At 43.9% G+C, this 13,537-nt stretch overlaps 1 protein-coding gene across 2 annotated transcripts in view; it reads left to right on the top strand.

The window, feature by feature from the left end:
- Positions 1–13,537, top strand: part of KCNH8 (potassium voltage-gated channel subfamily H member 8) — a 154,602-nt gene that overhangs the window by 128,185 nt on the left and 12,880 nt on the right. For both annotated transcript variants that reach the window (XM_068152531.1, XM_068152532.1), the window contains exons 12-13: positions 7,955–7,993; positions 10,122–10,483. In XM_068152531.1, coding sequence (XP_068008632.1) covers positions 7,955–7,993; positions 10,122–10,483 — 401 coding nt within the window. The remainder of the gene's footprint in view (positions 1–7,954; positions 7,994–10,121; positions 10,484–13,537) is intronic.

Here is a 13,537-nt window from a genome sequence, read left to right as displayed (position 1 = left end):
CCTTTCTGACAGAAAATGTGATAGATCCTGGATTGTTAATGAAACAATCAAAGCATAATCTAAAATGTTAGCTAATGAACGGGGTGAAAAGGTCTCAAGGGAGACATTATTACTCTCTGCCTGAAAGGAGGTTGTAGCCAGGTGGGGGTTGGTCTCTTCTCCCAGGCAACCAGCCACAGAAGAAGAGGACACAGCCTCAAGCTGTGCCAGGGGAAGTTTAGGCTTGAAGAGAGGAGAAAGTTCCTCACAGAAAGAATAATTGGCCTTTGGAATGTGCTGCCCAGGGAGGTGGTGGAGTCCCTGTCCCTGGAGGCGTTCAAAAAAGTATTGGATGTGGCACTTGAAGCCATGGTTTAGTTGTCACAAGGTGTTAGATATTATAATAGGTTGGACTTGATGATCACTGAGGTCTTCTATGACCTGGGTGATTCGATGAGTCTATGAAAATAGCACCCAAAATTTAAAGAGGCACATGCAAAATGAAACCTTAAATAACAAATACAGAAGATTTAGTGAGAAGTGGCAATCCAAGAAAACATTCCCTTAAAAACGACTTACCCAAAGCTAATCACAACCAGCCACTTACTGAACACTCCTCCTAACTTCATAGGCTGCAACAATTTATTCAAAAGATATGACCAGTGTAGGATAGGTCTTTCCTATGAGGGTGGTGGAACACTGGAACAGGTTACCCAGGGAGGTGGCTGAGGCTCCTTCCCTGCAGATATTCAAGGTGAGTCTTGACGAGGCCCTGAGCAGCCTGATCGAGCTGGGGATGTCCCTGCTGGCTGTGGGGAGGTTGGACTGGATGAGCTATGGAGGTCCCTTCTGGCCCAGACCATTCTATCATTCTATAATATGAGAATGCAGAGCTCATGGCAATTCACAGTCATTGGTCAGCTAGCATAAAACACTACTAATGTATCTGTTGTTCAACTTTGGCTGCTAATTCAGTACACTCTATAGTTCAGGCAGGATTGATCAGAGAACACTGAAAGCTTTCATTTCCCTGAAATACATTTATCTCTCCTTTAAGCAAGGAAAAGGGGTAAGAATAAACCTGAGAAAATACAGGAAGAAGCCAATGAGCTATGGGGAGTGATCGAGAGAAAGAAAGAAACCACAACCATAAAGATAAAGCTCAGTAAATGTAGGTATAAACCAGTTACAGATAACCTGAGAAACTCTCTGTGAGGCAGTGAGCTCTTTGTGATTAAAGGATTTGTGACATTTCATTGAGAAAACAAATCATGCTTAGGGTAAAACTAAGGCCTGAGCACAGGAGGCATTAAGCTTTTCACTGGGACAATAATCCCTTATTATGCACATGTATCGTTTCCATCCCCATACAGTGAATTTGCAAAGCACAGAACATATGGCCTGAGTTCTTGGGGCTGCTCCCTACACTGCCAGTGCTCCTAAATGGGTTTTTCCTGTTGGCAAATGCTGACTAAGAACATTAATAGACCAGTTTTACATAAAACCCTTTCCTGAAAGCATGTTTCATCCTTTTGACCCCTCAGATCCAAAGAGTTTAGGACCCAAAACTCACCAGCAAATCAGCAGAATCATGTCTCTATTTTTGGTCTTGCTTATGTGAAGGCAACAGCAATTAGGCCTGTAAAAGCTGATTACATTCTTTTGAGACCTAAAATGCAAATTCACTTATCTGGACAGCTAATGTATTAACTCCAGATTTAGCTGCATCTCTGCATGTCTCTTTCTTAGGCTTTTATCATAGGCATTCATACTGAACTATTGCACAGCTGGTTACCTAACTTTGGCCATAATTCCTGACAGGGATTCTTCTACTAAAAGCTATTTTCTTGTGACCCTGGAAAAAATATCACGCAGTCTCACAGTATCACCAAGGTTGGAAGACACCTCGAGGATCATCGAGTCCAACCTGTCACCACAGACCTCATGACTAGACCATGGCACCAAGTGCCACGTCCAATCTCCTCTTGAACGCCTCCAGGGATGGGGACTCCACCACCAACCTGGGCAGCACATTCCAATGACTAATGACTCTCTTGGTGAAGAACTTTCTCCTCACCTTGAGCCTAAACTTCCCCTGGCGCAGCTTGAGACTGTGTCCCCTTGTTCTGGTGCTGCTTGCCTGGGAGAAGAGACCAGCCCCTCCCAGCTACAACCACCTTTCAGGTAGTTGTAGAGAGCAAGAAGGTCTCCCCTGAGCCTCCTCTTCTCCAGGCTAAGCAACCCCAGCTCCCTCAGCCTCTCCTCACAGGGCTTGTGTTCAAGGCCTCTCCCCAGCCTTGTTGCCCTTGCCCTTGCCCTATCTTCAGATCAATGGCTTTTGACAGCAAACCACAGTGGCACCAGATGGGAAACATTCCTTTTGTGCTTGCAGTAAGCAGTGAAGAAGATTACAGCATTTTAAAATTTTATCCTAACACGTGAAAAAATGACAAGATGATAGACTTTGTCCATGGAAGAATTCAGTATGAGGCTGCTTTTATTATGGGATCCAGTACAGTTTTGTCTTGTGAAATGAAATCTAATAGATGCTTTCATGAGACATAAAGAGACACCAGAGATGAGATTAAAAACCTTAGTTTAGACTCTTTAACAGAATTTTGCATCACTGGCTCTGACATCATAGAATCAGAGAATTGTTAGGGTTGGAAAGGATCTCAAGGATCATCCAGTTCCACCCCCCCTGCCATGGCCAGGGACACCTCACACTACAGCAGGTTGCTCACAGCCACATCCAGCCTGGCCTTCAAAACTTCCAGGGATGAGGCTTCCACCACCTCCCTGGGCAACCTGTGCCAGTGACTCACCACCCTCATGGTGATGTGCTTCTTCCTAACATCCAATCTGAATCTACCCATTCCTAGTTTTGCTCCATTCCCACCCTCAGAAGTCCCTCCTCAGCTTTCTTGTAGCCCACTTCAGATACTGGAAAGCCACAATTAGGTCTCCTCGCAGCCTTCTCCAGTTTGAATAGTCTCAACTCCCTCAGTCTGTCCTCATAGGAGAAGTGCTCCAGCCCTCTGCTCATCCTTGTGGCCATTCCCTGGACACCTTCCAGCACCTCCAGATCCTTCCTGTAACAGGGGCTCCAGAACTGGACACAGTACTCCAGTTGTGGTCTCAGCAGAGCAGAGTGGGAGAATCACCTCCCTCGCCCTGCTGCCCACACTTCTCTTGCTGCAGCCCAGGCTCTGGTTGGTTTTCTTGGTAGCAAGTGCATACTACTGGCTCATGTTGAGCTTCTCATCCACCAGCACTCCCAAGCCCTTTTCTTCAGGGCTGCTCTCAAGCCAGCCCTTGCCCAGCCTATGTCAGTGATGGGGATTACTCCAACCTGGGAAAGCCCCAGTCTGGGCTTTTGATTCTTGTGTATGTCATGGGGGTTAGGAATTATGCCTATCCCCCCCTCCCCCCGCCCCAAAATTTGGAGAATTACCCCCAAAATAAATCATCAAACCAGCTCAGGAGGTTTTGGAAGCAAATGAAGCTATAGTTACAAGCAAACTAAAAGCTAGAGACATGAAATGCAATTAATATGTACAATATATATATATTTACAGTTGAGAAACAACACAGATAAAGCCAGGGGGGAACAAATAGCTCCCCCTCCCTCCCCCTGTTCAAGGGATAGAGAGAGAAAGCAATCAGCTGTTAGTATGTAGCCACAACAAGGAATGCAGCCAAGGGCAGCAAAGCCAAGCAGAAGCTCCAATTAGTATCAGCTAGAGCCAGAGGTGAGCAAAGAGACAGAACCATTTATGCCACTAACTTTCATCCCAGTTAGCAAGACAATGGGATTTATTAGACCTTATCACTAATTTCCTTTTACATCCAATGGTAACTTATTTACATTTCTACTATTTTCTCTGGAATTTTCCCAGGCATCAGCCTACAATGCTGACAGCATAGCAGGTGAAATACCTGTTTCACTTTCAGTAGCCCTTACCCTTTGAGTTGCAATTCCCTTTTAAAAGATTAGTGTGGGAGCTATTTTGCATCCTCTTTCTTTTTGCATAAGGAACCACAACAAAAATAAGGCATTTTATAGAAGCATCATAGAATTGTCAGGGTTGGAAGGGACCTCCAGGATCATCTAGTTCCAAACCCCCTGCCATGGGCAGGGACACCTCACACTGCATCAAGTTGCTCAGAGACACATCCAGCCTGGCCTTAAATACCTCCAGGGATGAGGCTTCCACCACCTCCCTGGGAAACTTGTGCCAGTCTCTCACCACCCTCATGGGGAAGAGCTTCTTCCTAACATCCAATCTGAATCTACCCATTTCTAATTTTGTTCCATCCCCCCCAATCCTATCACTCCCTGACACCCTCAAAATTCCCTCCCCAGCTTTCTTGTAGCCCCTTTCAGATACTAGAAGGCCACAATAAGGTCTCCTTGGAGCCTTCTCTTCTGCAGACTGAACAGTCCCAACTCTCTCAGTCTGTCTCCATAGCAGAGCAGCTCCAGCCCTCTGTTCATCCTCATGGCCCTTCTCTGGACACCTCCCAGCACCTCCAGATCATTCCTGTAATAGGGGTTCCAGAACTGGACACAGTACTCCAGGTGGGATCTCACCATAGCAGAGAGGGGAAGAATCACTTCCCTTGACCTGCTGGCTGTGTTTCTCTTGATGCAGCCCAGGATACACCAGTGTGTTGCCCTAAATAAAGAGTTTTAGCAGATTAGAAACTAGGACAACTCCTCACAATTATTTACTCTGACACTACATTTTTACAGGGATAAAGGTATGTGCATGGTGAGGCCTTTAAGTTCACTGACCTTTGGGTGTCTTTGTCCTTGTTCTCATTTATCTTTCCTATTCTCTTTGAGAATGTTTGTTTGTTTGTTTTCACAGAGAGACAGCAGAGTTCCTGGAAGAGATTTTAAAGCAAAGCTCTTGAGCGTTCTCTCTGGTCATGGATTAAATGCACTTTAGTCTAGCCCTGTTTTATGTCTGCAAAACACAGTCAATGTTCAAACTTAAAAGGAATAAAGATGGCTGCAGTGTATTAGCACAGCAGCACTTACAACATTCCTTACTGTGTGTTCTGTGCTGCCCAGGGTTTATCTAGAAATATCAGTTTATCCAAAGGGAGATTGTTCTGAGGGGGTTAAAGCAGCCAGTCTGGGGAAATGGAAGAATCATAGAATCTTAGAAGGGTCTGGGATGTTGATTAAGTAGGTTGGATTAGTTGATAGGTTGGATGTGATGATCTTTAAGGTCTCTTCCAACCTGTTCTATTTCTATTTCTATTTCTATTTCTATTTCTATTTCTATTTCTATTTCTATTTCTATTTCTATTTCTATTTCTATTTCTATTTCTATTTCTATTTCTATTTCTATTTCTATTTCTATTTCTATTTCTATTTCTATTTCTATTTCTTTCTATTTCTATTTCTATTCCTATTTCTATTCTAACCTGGCACTTGGATGTGTTGAATCTTGTACTGTTGGACTCTGCCCATCTGTCTAGCCTGGCAAGGTCCCTTTGCAAAGCCCCTCTATCCTCTAGCAGATCAACACCAGCCCCCAGCTTGGTGTCATCTGCAAATTTACTCATGATGGACTCAATGCCCTCATCCAGATCATCAATGAAGATATTAAAGAGCATGGGGCCCAGAGATACCCTTATCATGATTTCTTTGTCTCCTGTTTTCAACCTGTAAGAATCAGGATTGACACCTATGCTGAGGAGAAGAAACAATGAAATGATGGAGAGAAATTTTCACCTGCAGTACAAACTACAAATGACAAGTCAGTTGTAAAGCCTTCAGTGGGCAATTTAATACCATCTGAGATCTCCTTTGAGAAGCTGCTCGTGGTTGGGACAGGCTTGGTGTTTTTAATGAAGGCTGCTATTTAATATTCATACTGCACCTGTGTCTACAGAAGCCAAGCAAACTGATGCCCCAACATTCTGGGCACTATTGATCATCTTAAACATATGTGCAAAGTGGTTATTAGTACTTCCTAATTCTGACTTCAATATTTTAGTACATAGCCAGTTTCCTGCACTCAGGAACATTTCTTCAGCTGGCAGACACTGCAAACTGGGACATTTCAGTGTCTGAGATCTCATCCTCTGCTACCATCAACTATTATTGCTTTATCTGTCTCAGAAAGAACACAGCAGTTCTTTCATTTGCATAGCCTCGTTATGTCAATTGTTCTGTTTGGCAGTCATTAGAGCATTATTGCTGGATGTATTGATACACCTGCTACTGGCTTGGCTGCTGTGGAGCAGGATTTCTGCTTACACAAACCTAAACTGTAGGTTGTATATATAATGTACCTGTGTATTATGCCACTACTAGGAGTTTCACTTTCATGAGCAACTACCAAATACTTTCCAGGTAAATGAGAGGGAGAGAGGGAGAGAAGGAGAGAGAGGGAGAGGGACAGAGGGAGAGGGAAAGAGGGAGAGAGAGAGGGAGAGAGGGGGAGAGGGACAGAGGGAGAGGGAGAGAGGGTGAGATGGAAAAGGAGAGAGGGAGAAGGAGAGAAGGAGAGAGGAGACAAACAAACCACAATAATTTTTGCCAAAAATCTCTGCCTAAAAACCTGTGCATTTAGGACTTCTGAAGATTTTTTTCTTAACCAGAGAAGTCTCAATGACTTCCAGAAAGGCTGAACTTCTTTTACCTGAGTTTGGAGAAAAATAACTGATGCTACAAATTTACATTTGCTGAGTATTAAGCACTTATCTTGACATGCAGGCTCAGGAAAGGTGAAAATCCCTTTTGACAATTCTACCTCACAGTCTATAACTTTCCTATAAATACAGCATGTAGGCTGTCAGGGGCTAGCCTGTGGTCAAAGTGTGAACATTCAAATAGACAACAGAATGCTCAAAATGGATATTGGTCAGTAGTTCCAGTGAAGTTTATTGGAAGTAGTTGCATACTAAACTTGCATGGTTGTTTTTCTTCTTTGTTTTCTTTTGGCTTTCTTTCTGTTTAAACCAAGAAGGGAAAATGTCATGGCCTTGAATATGATAATGTCACATTTTGGGGCTCCCCAGTTCAAGAGAGACAGGGACCTATGGGAGAAAATCCGACTGAGAGCCATGAGGATGATTAGGGGACTTGAGCATCTCCTCTGTGAAGAGAGACTGAGAGGCTTGGGGCTGTTCACTCTTAAGAAGAGAAGGCTGAGAGGGATCTGATCAATGTCTATCAATATCTGAGGGGTGGGTGTCAAGTGGAGGGAGCCAAGCTCTTTTCAGTGGTGCGTGCTAACAAGCCAAAGAACAGGTACAAGCTGGAAGAGAGAAGATCTCACCTCAGCATGAGGAGAAACTTCTATACAGTGAGGATGACAGAGCCCTGGAACAGGCTGCCCAGAAAGGTTGTGGAGTCTCCTTCTGGGGAGGCTTTCAAACCCCACCTGGCTGCCTTCCTGTGCAGACTAGCCTTGGTGGTCCTGCTTTGGCAGGGGGGTTGGACTCAATCTCTGGAGGTCCCTTCCAACCTCTAATGTTCTGTGATTCTGTGAACAGTTGTTAGGCATGTGTCTTCCTCAAGATTGTACTGGTTTTACTTGCCTTAGATCCATCACTGCCTTTGAAGATTCCCTTAACATTCTACAGCTACTTCTGTCCTTCACATCTAAGGACAAGGCACAAGAGCTAAAGCTACACAAAGGCACGGCCAAAGCGCAGCACTGCTCTCACTGGGCATGCATTCACCCATCTACATTCATCCACAGGACTGGAGCCTTGACTCAATGCTTTAGTGAAGCAAATCATTATTATTGCAGAAGTTATCTATTCAATGAAAATAAAACAGCTGTGGGGTTTTTTCCCAAGGAGTGTCCTTAGTTCACTGAGATGTCATCATTTCATGAAATGTGGCTGTTCTATCCTGAGATTCTTGTCTTGCATAAGTGTTTGGTGTGCTCTTGGAAGCCAGTGCTGTGCAGATGCACATACTTAGGACTATTGTTTTGTTTTGCAGGTAATATCAAAATTATCAAACAAGTCTACGCTCTCTCAGGTATGTTAAGCTTTAAACACACCAGGCTTGACTTCAGAACAAGCACACATTTATGGCCAGAGTGAAGCTGGGAAACCTCCAACAGACTGCTGTCATTTCAGAATGAGACTTTAAATAGCAGAAATTTCTGCCACTGTCTATTTTATGAGTACAGACATCATAACCTTTCCTTTCAGGTGCAGGATATGGCTATCCCACTGTAGCACCTGCATTTTAAGTACATGGTTACCCAAGTCAAAGTTTTGACCATGGCTAATGTTCATTTTCTGTAGAGTATAGCTGCATCCGCCATGGATCCTGTACAGCTTGACAATCAGGGCAACCTTCAGAAGAGAAAGTCCTTCACAGAAAGAGTAATTGGCCAGTGGAATGTGCTGCCCAGGGAGGTGGTGGAGTCCCCATCCCTGGAGGTGTTCAAAAAGGACTGGACGTGGCACTTGAAGCCCTGGTTTAGTTGTCATGAGGTGTTAGGTGATAGGTAATACATTGGACTTGATCTGTGATGTTCTTTCCAACCTGGCTGATTCTGAGATTACTGTTATGGCTGACAGCAAAGCTGTCATATTTTATAGAGACAGACCTTTTGCTACTGTTTTACATCCTTATCTTTCCACATATCTCAGGTGGAAAGGACATAGTTCACTACACCTGTCAATGTATACTAAGAGCAGCACTCACTCGCTGGAAGTGTGCAGCAGCACACAGCAAAATTAAACCCATGCTGCAAAATATTTAGACAGATACTAATAGGGGTTTAGAGCCTTCCAATAAGTTCCCCTAATATGCCTTTCTATCCACCCACTCTTACTTGGACTGAATGAATGTGGGAAATTTAATTATAAACACTCATCTAAGGTTTCTATATCTAAAGTTAACAGCACTTTAATCAAGCCTGATTAAAAGGAGCAACATGAAAGAAAAACACAACAGCAACCTTTCCTGAAGCCATGAGGTTGCATCTGGCTGTACTCTGCCCTGAGATGTGTAGAACTTGTTAATTTGACTGGAACCTGATTCTGCCTCAGTTCATTCACCTGCTACCAATAAATACAGCAATGACACTCTCTCTGGCTTATGGCCTGACATGTGCTCCATCTTGGCCTATCTCTGCATGTGTGACCACTGTATTTCTTACCAGGAAAAAATAACAAACAACACATTCCTCTCTCACACTGTGCTTTAATTAGTAGATGAAGTAGAGAATCCAAGTCTATGCTGCCCACAAATTGTCTTGGTTCCAAAACCAAGCATTCAATTTGCATCTTTGTTTTTGTTTTCAGCACCAGATGTAGCCCTGCTTTTTTAGTGACTCACTTCTGGTGCATTAATGAGATTGTGTGTAAACTGAAACTTCTGCCCACTGTCTCAGCAGTGGCTCCAGTTGCAATAGCTAGAAAGGATACAGAGGATAAGAAGAAATAACCTGAAGTTAAAGTCATTAATTCAGACATCAGCAAAAATTTCTTCACCAAAAGAGTTATCAAGTATTGGAATAGGCTACCCAAGGAACTAAGTGCTTGAGTCACCACCCCTGGAGGCATTTAAAAGGTGTAGATGTGGCATTTAGTTGTGGTGGACATGGCAGTGCTAGGTTAGCAGCTGGGCTCAGCGCTCTTAGAGGTCTTTTCAACCTAACTTATTCTATGACTCTGCAACATTCAGGCTTGGTCTGAACTGGTGTGGCTTTCCTACATTATAAATGGTTCCTTATGAAAATGTTGAATTCTATGAATTACCAGCCTCAGTTCTTTCCCTTGCTCCAGCAGGAGTCTGAGAGGGTAACATTCAACAGCAGCTATGCCTCAGTAAAGCAAGATTAGCCTACTCCAGTGTACGTATGGCACATGGCTTGCAAGAAGCAGTCACCCTTCTTGGTAACACAATGTAGCACAAGTAGTTCACTGGCTAAGTTACTAGTGACTTCCTTTTAATTTGTATTTTTCTCACATATGCACATAACCATATTTGAGGATGGAAGCTATGGAAGAGTTTCAAAAGAGCTACCTTGAATAAGAAATGAAAGCTGTGCTAGGTCTGGCTCTGTTCCAGGATGATCATCAGAAGAAATTGTGTGTCTGTAACACCAGGCCCTGAATTTTACACTAGCATGTGTCATCTGCTGTTTTAGACAGAGCTCAAGGGAAATGGAAATATAAAGAAAAGACTCCCTTCAATTGTGGAAGATGAAGATGAGGACGAGGTCGAGGAGGGAGAAGAAGAGAACAGCATTATTTCACCAATTCACACAAGAAGCACAAATTGCTCTCAGCAGAAGAAGGGTGGCAGTAACAAAAGCCAACTGGGGAGAAACTTGAAGCAGCTGGCCTCAGGAACGGTTCCCTTTCATTCACCCATCCGTGCTTGCAGTTCAAATCCCTTAAGAGCCAAACATGAAACAGAGCTCCATTACTACTCCAGGAGGAAGGAGAAAAACCTTAAATTACACCTTTCAGCGCTGACCACCAGTGGTCCACCTGACCTAAGCCCAAGGTAAGAGTTACCAACAGTTCTTTTCTTTGCTGTGTTGTAACTCCCATTAAAAAGATTGTTATGGTAACAACATATTGCTTCAACAGTTTATGCTTTCATTCATCCCACAGAGAAGGAAAAGTCTTCTTACTGTAGGAACTATTACACACTATGCAGAATGTTATGACATTAGGACTTTATTGTGAAATAAAGCATGTCTCCTAGTGAAAAGGGGAAGCATTGAGCAATTACAATTGCCATTTGAATAGTCTGGGTTTATGTTATCATTTTGTCCATATAATTACATGCATTCCCACAATAGCACTGTGAAACATTTGGCATCCCTCACAGAGCCAGCAATTTAGCAAGCAAGTCAATGATAACACAGCATAGCTGTGCAAGTACAAATATTACTGAGGTAGAGGACTACAGTGGAGGAAAACTATTGACTAGCAATTTTAGAAAGTGGTTAGAGCTATTTTTTTGTGCTAGAGAAAAGAAACCTGATCGTGTAAGTGAGGTAAAAAGCAAAGATGGAATTGAGAACTGCCAAGGAATATTGTTTAGTTTATAAACTATGTGGCAAATAGTGATAAAAATATTAAGAACCTTTTATTAATAGGAAAGTTTGCCCAGACACATGAAATAGGTTCAATGCACAGTTAGAATCCCTATTTACAGTGGGAATGCACAGGATTTAGGCAAGTGTAGCTATTTTAAAAACTTTATGCAAACCAGGAGGGAATAACAGAAAGAGAGAATCCCTGGGAGCCCAATGGCTCTCAACCGCATGGGGGGAGACTCAACAAGAACTGTTAAGCCAAGGAGGCAATGAACTAACCACTCACAGCTAGTTCCACCCAAGCAGGGAGTGTTGCTGTTGTGTATAGCTGCTGAGGCTTTGGGGTGCTCTCATGCACCAAGTGCAGCAGGTTGCTGGCAGGAAGGCCACGCGGTCTGCGATGCCTGCTCTGGCTTCAGCGGACGCCAGGCTGTTAACGACACTTCTGGCAACGGGTGCTTGCTTTGTCCTGGGGAAACTGAGGCACAGCAAAATCCTGGTTGCAAAGGGAAGCAGGCTTGGCTCCTGCTCCTAAGCTCACAGCTTCTCTCGTAGCTTGCAGTGTGTATGCTCATGGCTTTGTCCCAGGCTCTGGACTGGGCACTTGAGGCAACTCAGTATTCCTAAGGTTGGAAGAGACCTCAAAGATCATCGAGTCCAACCTGTCACCACAGACCTCACGACTAGAGTAGGGAGGACACTACTGCCCACTGCAGGCTTGAACTCATGACTTTCCCATTAAGGGTCTGGTGCGCTACCAACTGAGCCACCTGAGGGGAAAGTTATTGTGGCAGCCAGCCAGACAGGTTCAAGCAATGCAAAGGCAACTAGAAATCAGCTTATATGTGTATCTCACCCAAGACTGGATTGGACCAAATGGTTAACTGAAGCCAGCATGTAGTAACCCAATGAGAAGGGGTTCTGCCAGGCTGTGGCCATAAAAGGCAGCAACATAGGCCTGGTCAGGCAGGAGCAGTGGGCAGTACACATGCCCTTCCCCAGGAGCAGGGCTGTTCACCAGACACACATGGTCCTGTCCCCTTTGTTCCTCTTCCCACATTTCCCTGTCAGAAGGAGGGGGTGGAGGGGGACCATGGCTACACACATCAGGGTCTGTCTGAGCATTGTTCTGGGGCTGTTTGGCCCCTACCATGGCAAAACCAAATCTGGTTTGCTGTGGCTTTTGACACAAACAGAAGTCACATCATAGTTTGTTGGGGCATTGTTATTTTACTTGTATGTAACATGTAAGGTGACTTCAGCATCTTCCCTCTAAGTGCTGCAAAGTAATAATTCAGTGGTAAGCAAGAGCTTTGGGATCAGTTCCTTGCAGAAATCAAAATCACCTTCTCACGGGCAAGGAGCTCATATATTTGATCAGTACCTTGCAAACAGGAGCAGGATACGAAGCTATTTTAGTTTTGTCGATACAAGGGGAAGGTAATGCATGGAAAACCAGCCTCTGCACTAGCAAAATTGAAATGCACAGTGGGTATTTTCTCATTCCTTTCATTGATCTCACATGGATTTTGTTCAAGTCAGCCCTGACTAAAGGTCGACATCATTTGCATAACACTCAGTCCTTCAGGGAAAAGCTGCCTCCCATATTTTCTGCTGAAATGTAATCTTGCTCATTATTGTTCTGGAAATATGCAGGCAGATATTGGCACCCAAGGCTGCAAGGGCAAATGTGAAACATGCACTGCTATATATATATAATATTAGTGTTTCCTATTTCCATTCATAATGTTCTAACTGCAGAATAATTCTGTTAACAGGCTGGGAAATTAGTCCAAGATGTATGGCTTTTCAGGCTTGGTTTCCACCCAAAAACACCATCATATTTTTTTCCCCCAGAATTAGTTTATATTATTAGAATATTAAACAGAAAAATAAAAACACTTTGAAAAGAGCCTTAAACGTTTCTTGGTAAGTATTAAAGTGAAAATGAGCCCCCAATTAAGATCCTCACTTTTGTTTGCTGTTGGACAGCAGTGTAAGGGAAAAGCAAGCAAGACTCACAGGATGTTAGGGGTTGGAAGGGACCCAAAGAGATCATCGAGTCCAAACCCCCCCTGCCAGAGCAGGATCCATAGAATTCAGTGCAGGTCACACAGGAACACATCCAGACAGGGCTTGAAAGTCTCCAGAGATCCCCTCTCAGTCTTCTCCTCTCCAGACTAAACAGCCCCAGGGCTCTCAGCCTCTCCTCACCAGGCAGTGCTCCAGTCCCTTCGTCGTCCTTGCAGCCCTCTGTTGGACTCTCTCTCACAGATCCCCGTCCTCTTGAACTGGGGAGCCCAAAACTGGATGCAGTATTTTGGTTGAGGTCTCCCCAGGGCAGAGTAGAAATGTCCAGCCAGTCAAGTTGTGAGGTGTATAACCACACTTTGTCAAGAGAATATATTTTGTCTGTTAAGAAACATGTTGTGCTGTTAATGTTTCCTACAGCAAGCCACCCAGAAGTAGTGCTTCTGGTTCTTCTCTAGTACACCACAGTGAAGGCAATAAGG

This window comes from Melanerpes formicivorus, unplaced genomic scaffold (genome assembly GCF_026170545.1).
Source record: "Melanerpes formicivorus ecotype bairdi unplaced genomic scaffold, bMelFor1.0.p_v2 SCAF_23, whole genome shotgun sequence".
Taxonomy (NCBI): domain Eukaryota; kingdom Metazoa; phylum Chordata; class Aves; order Piciformes; family Picidae; genus Melanerpes; species Melanerpes formicivorus.
Note: the sequence above shows the minus strand (reverse complement) of the source record. Positions and strands in the feature narration are given on the sequence as shown.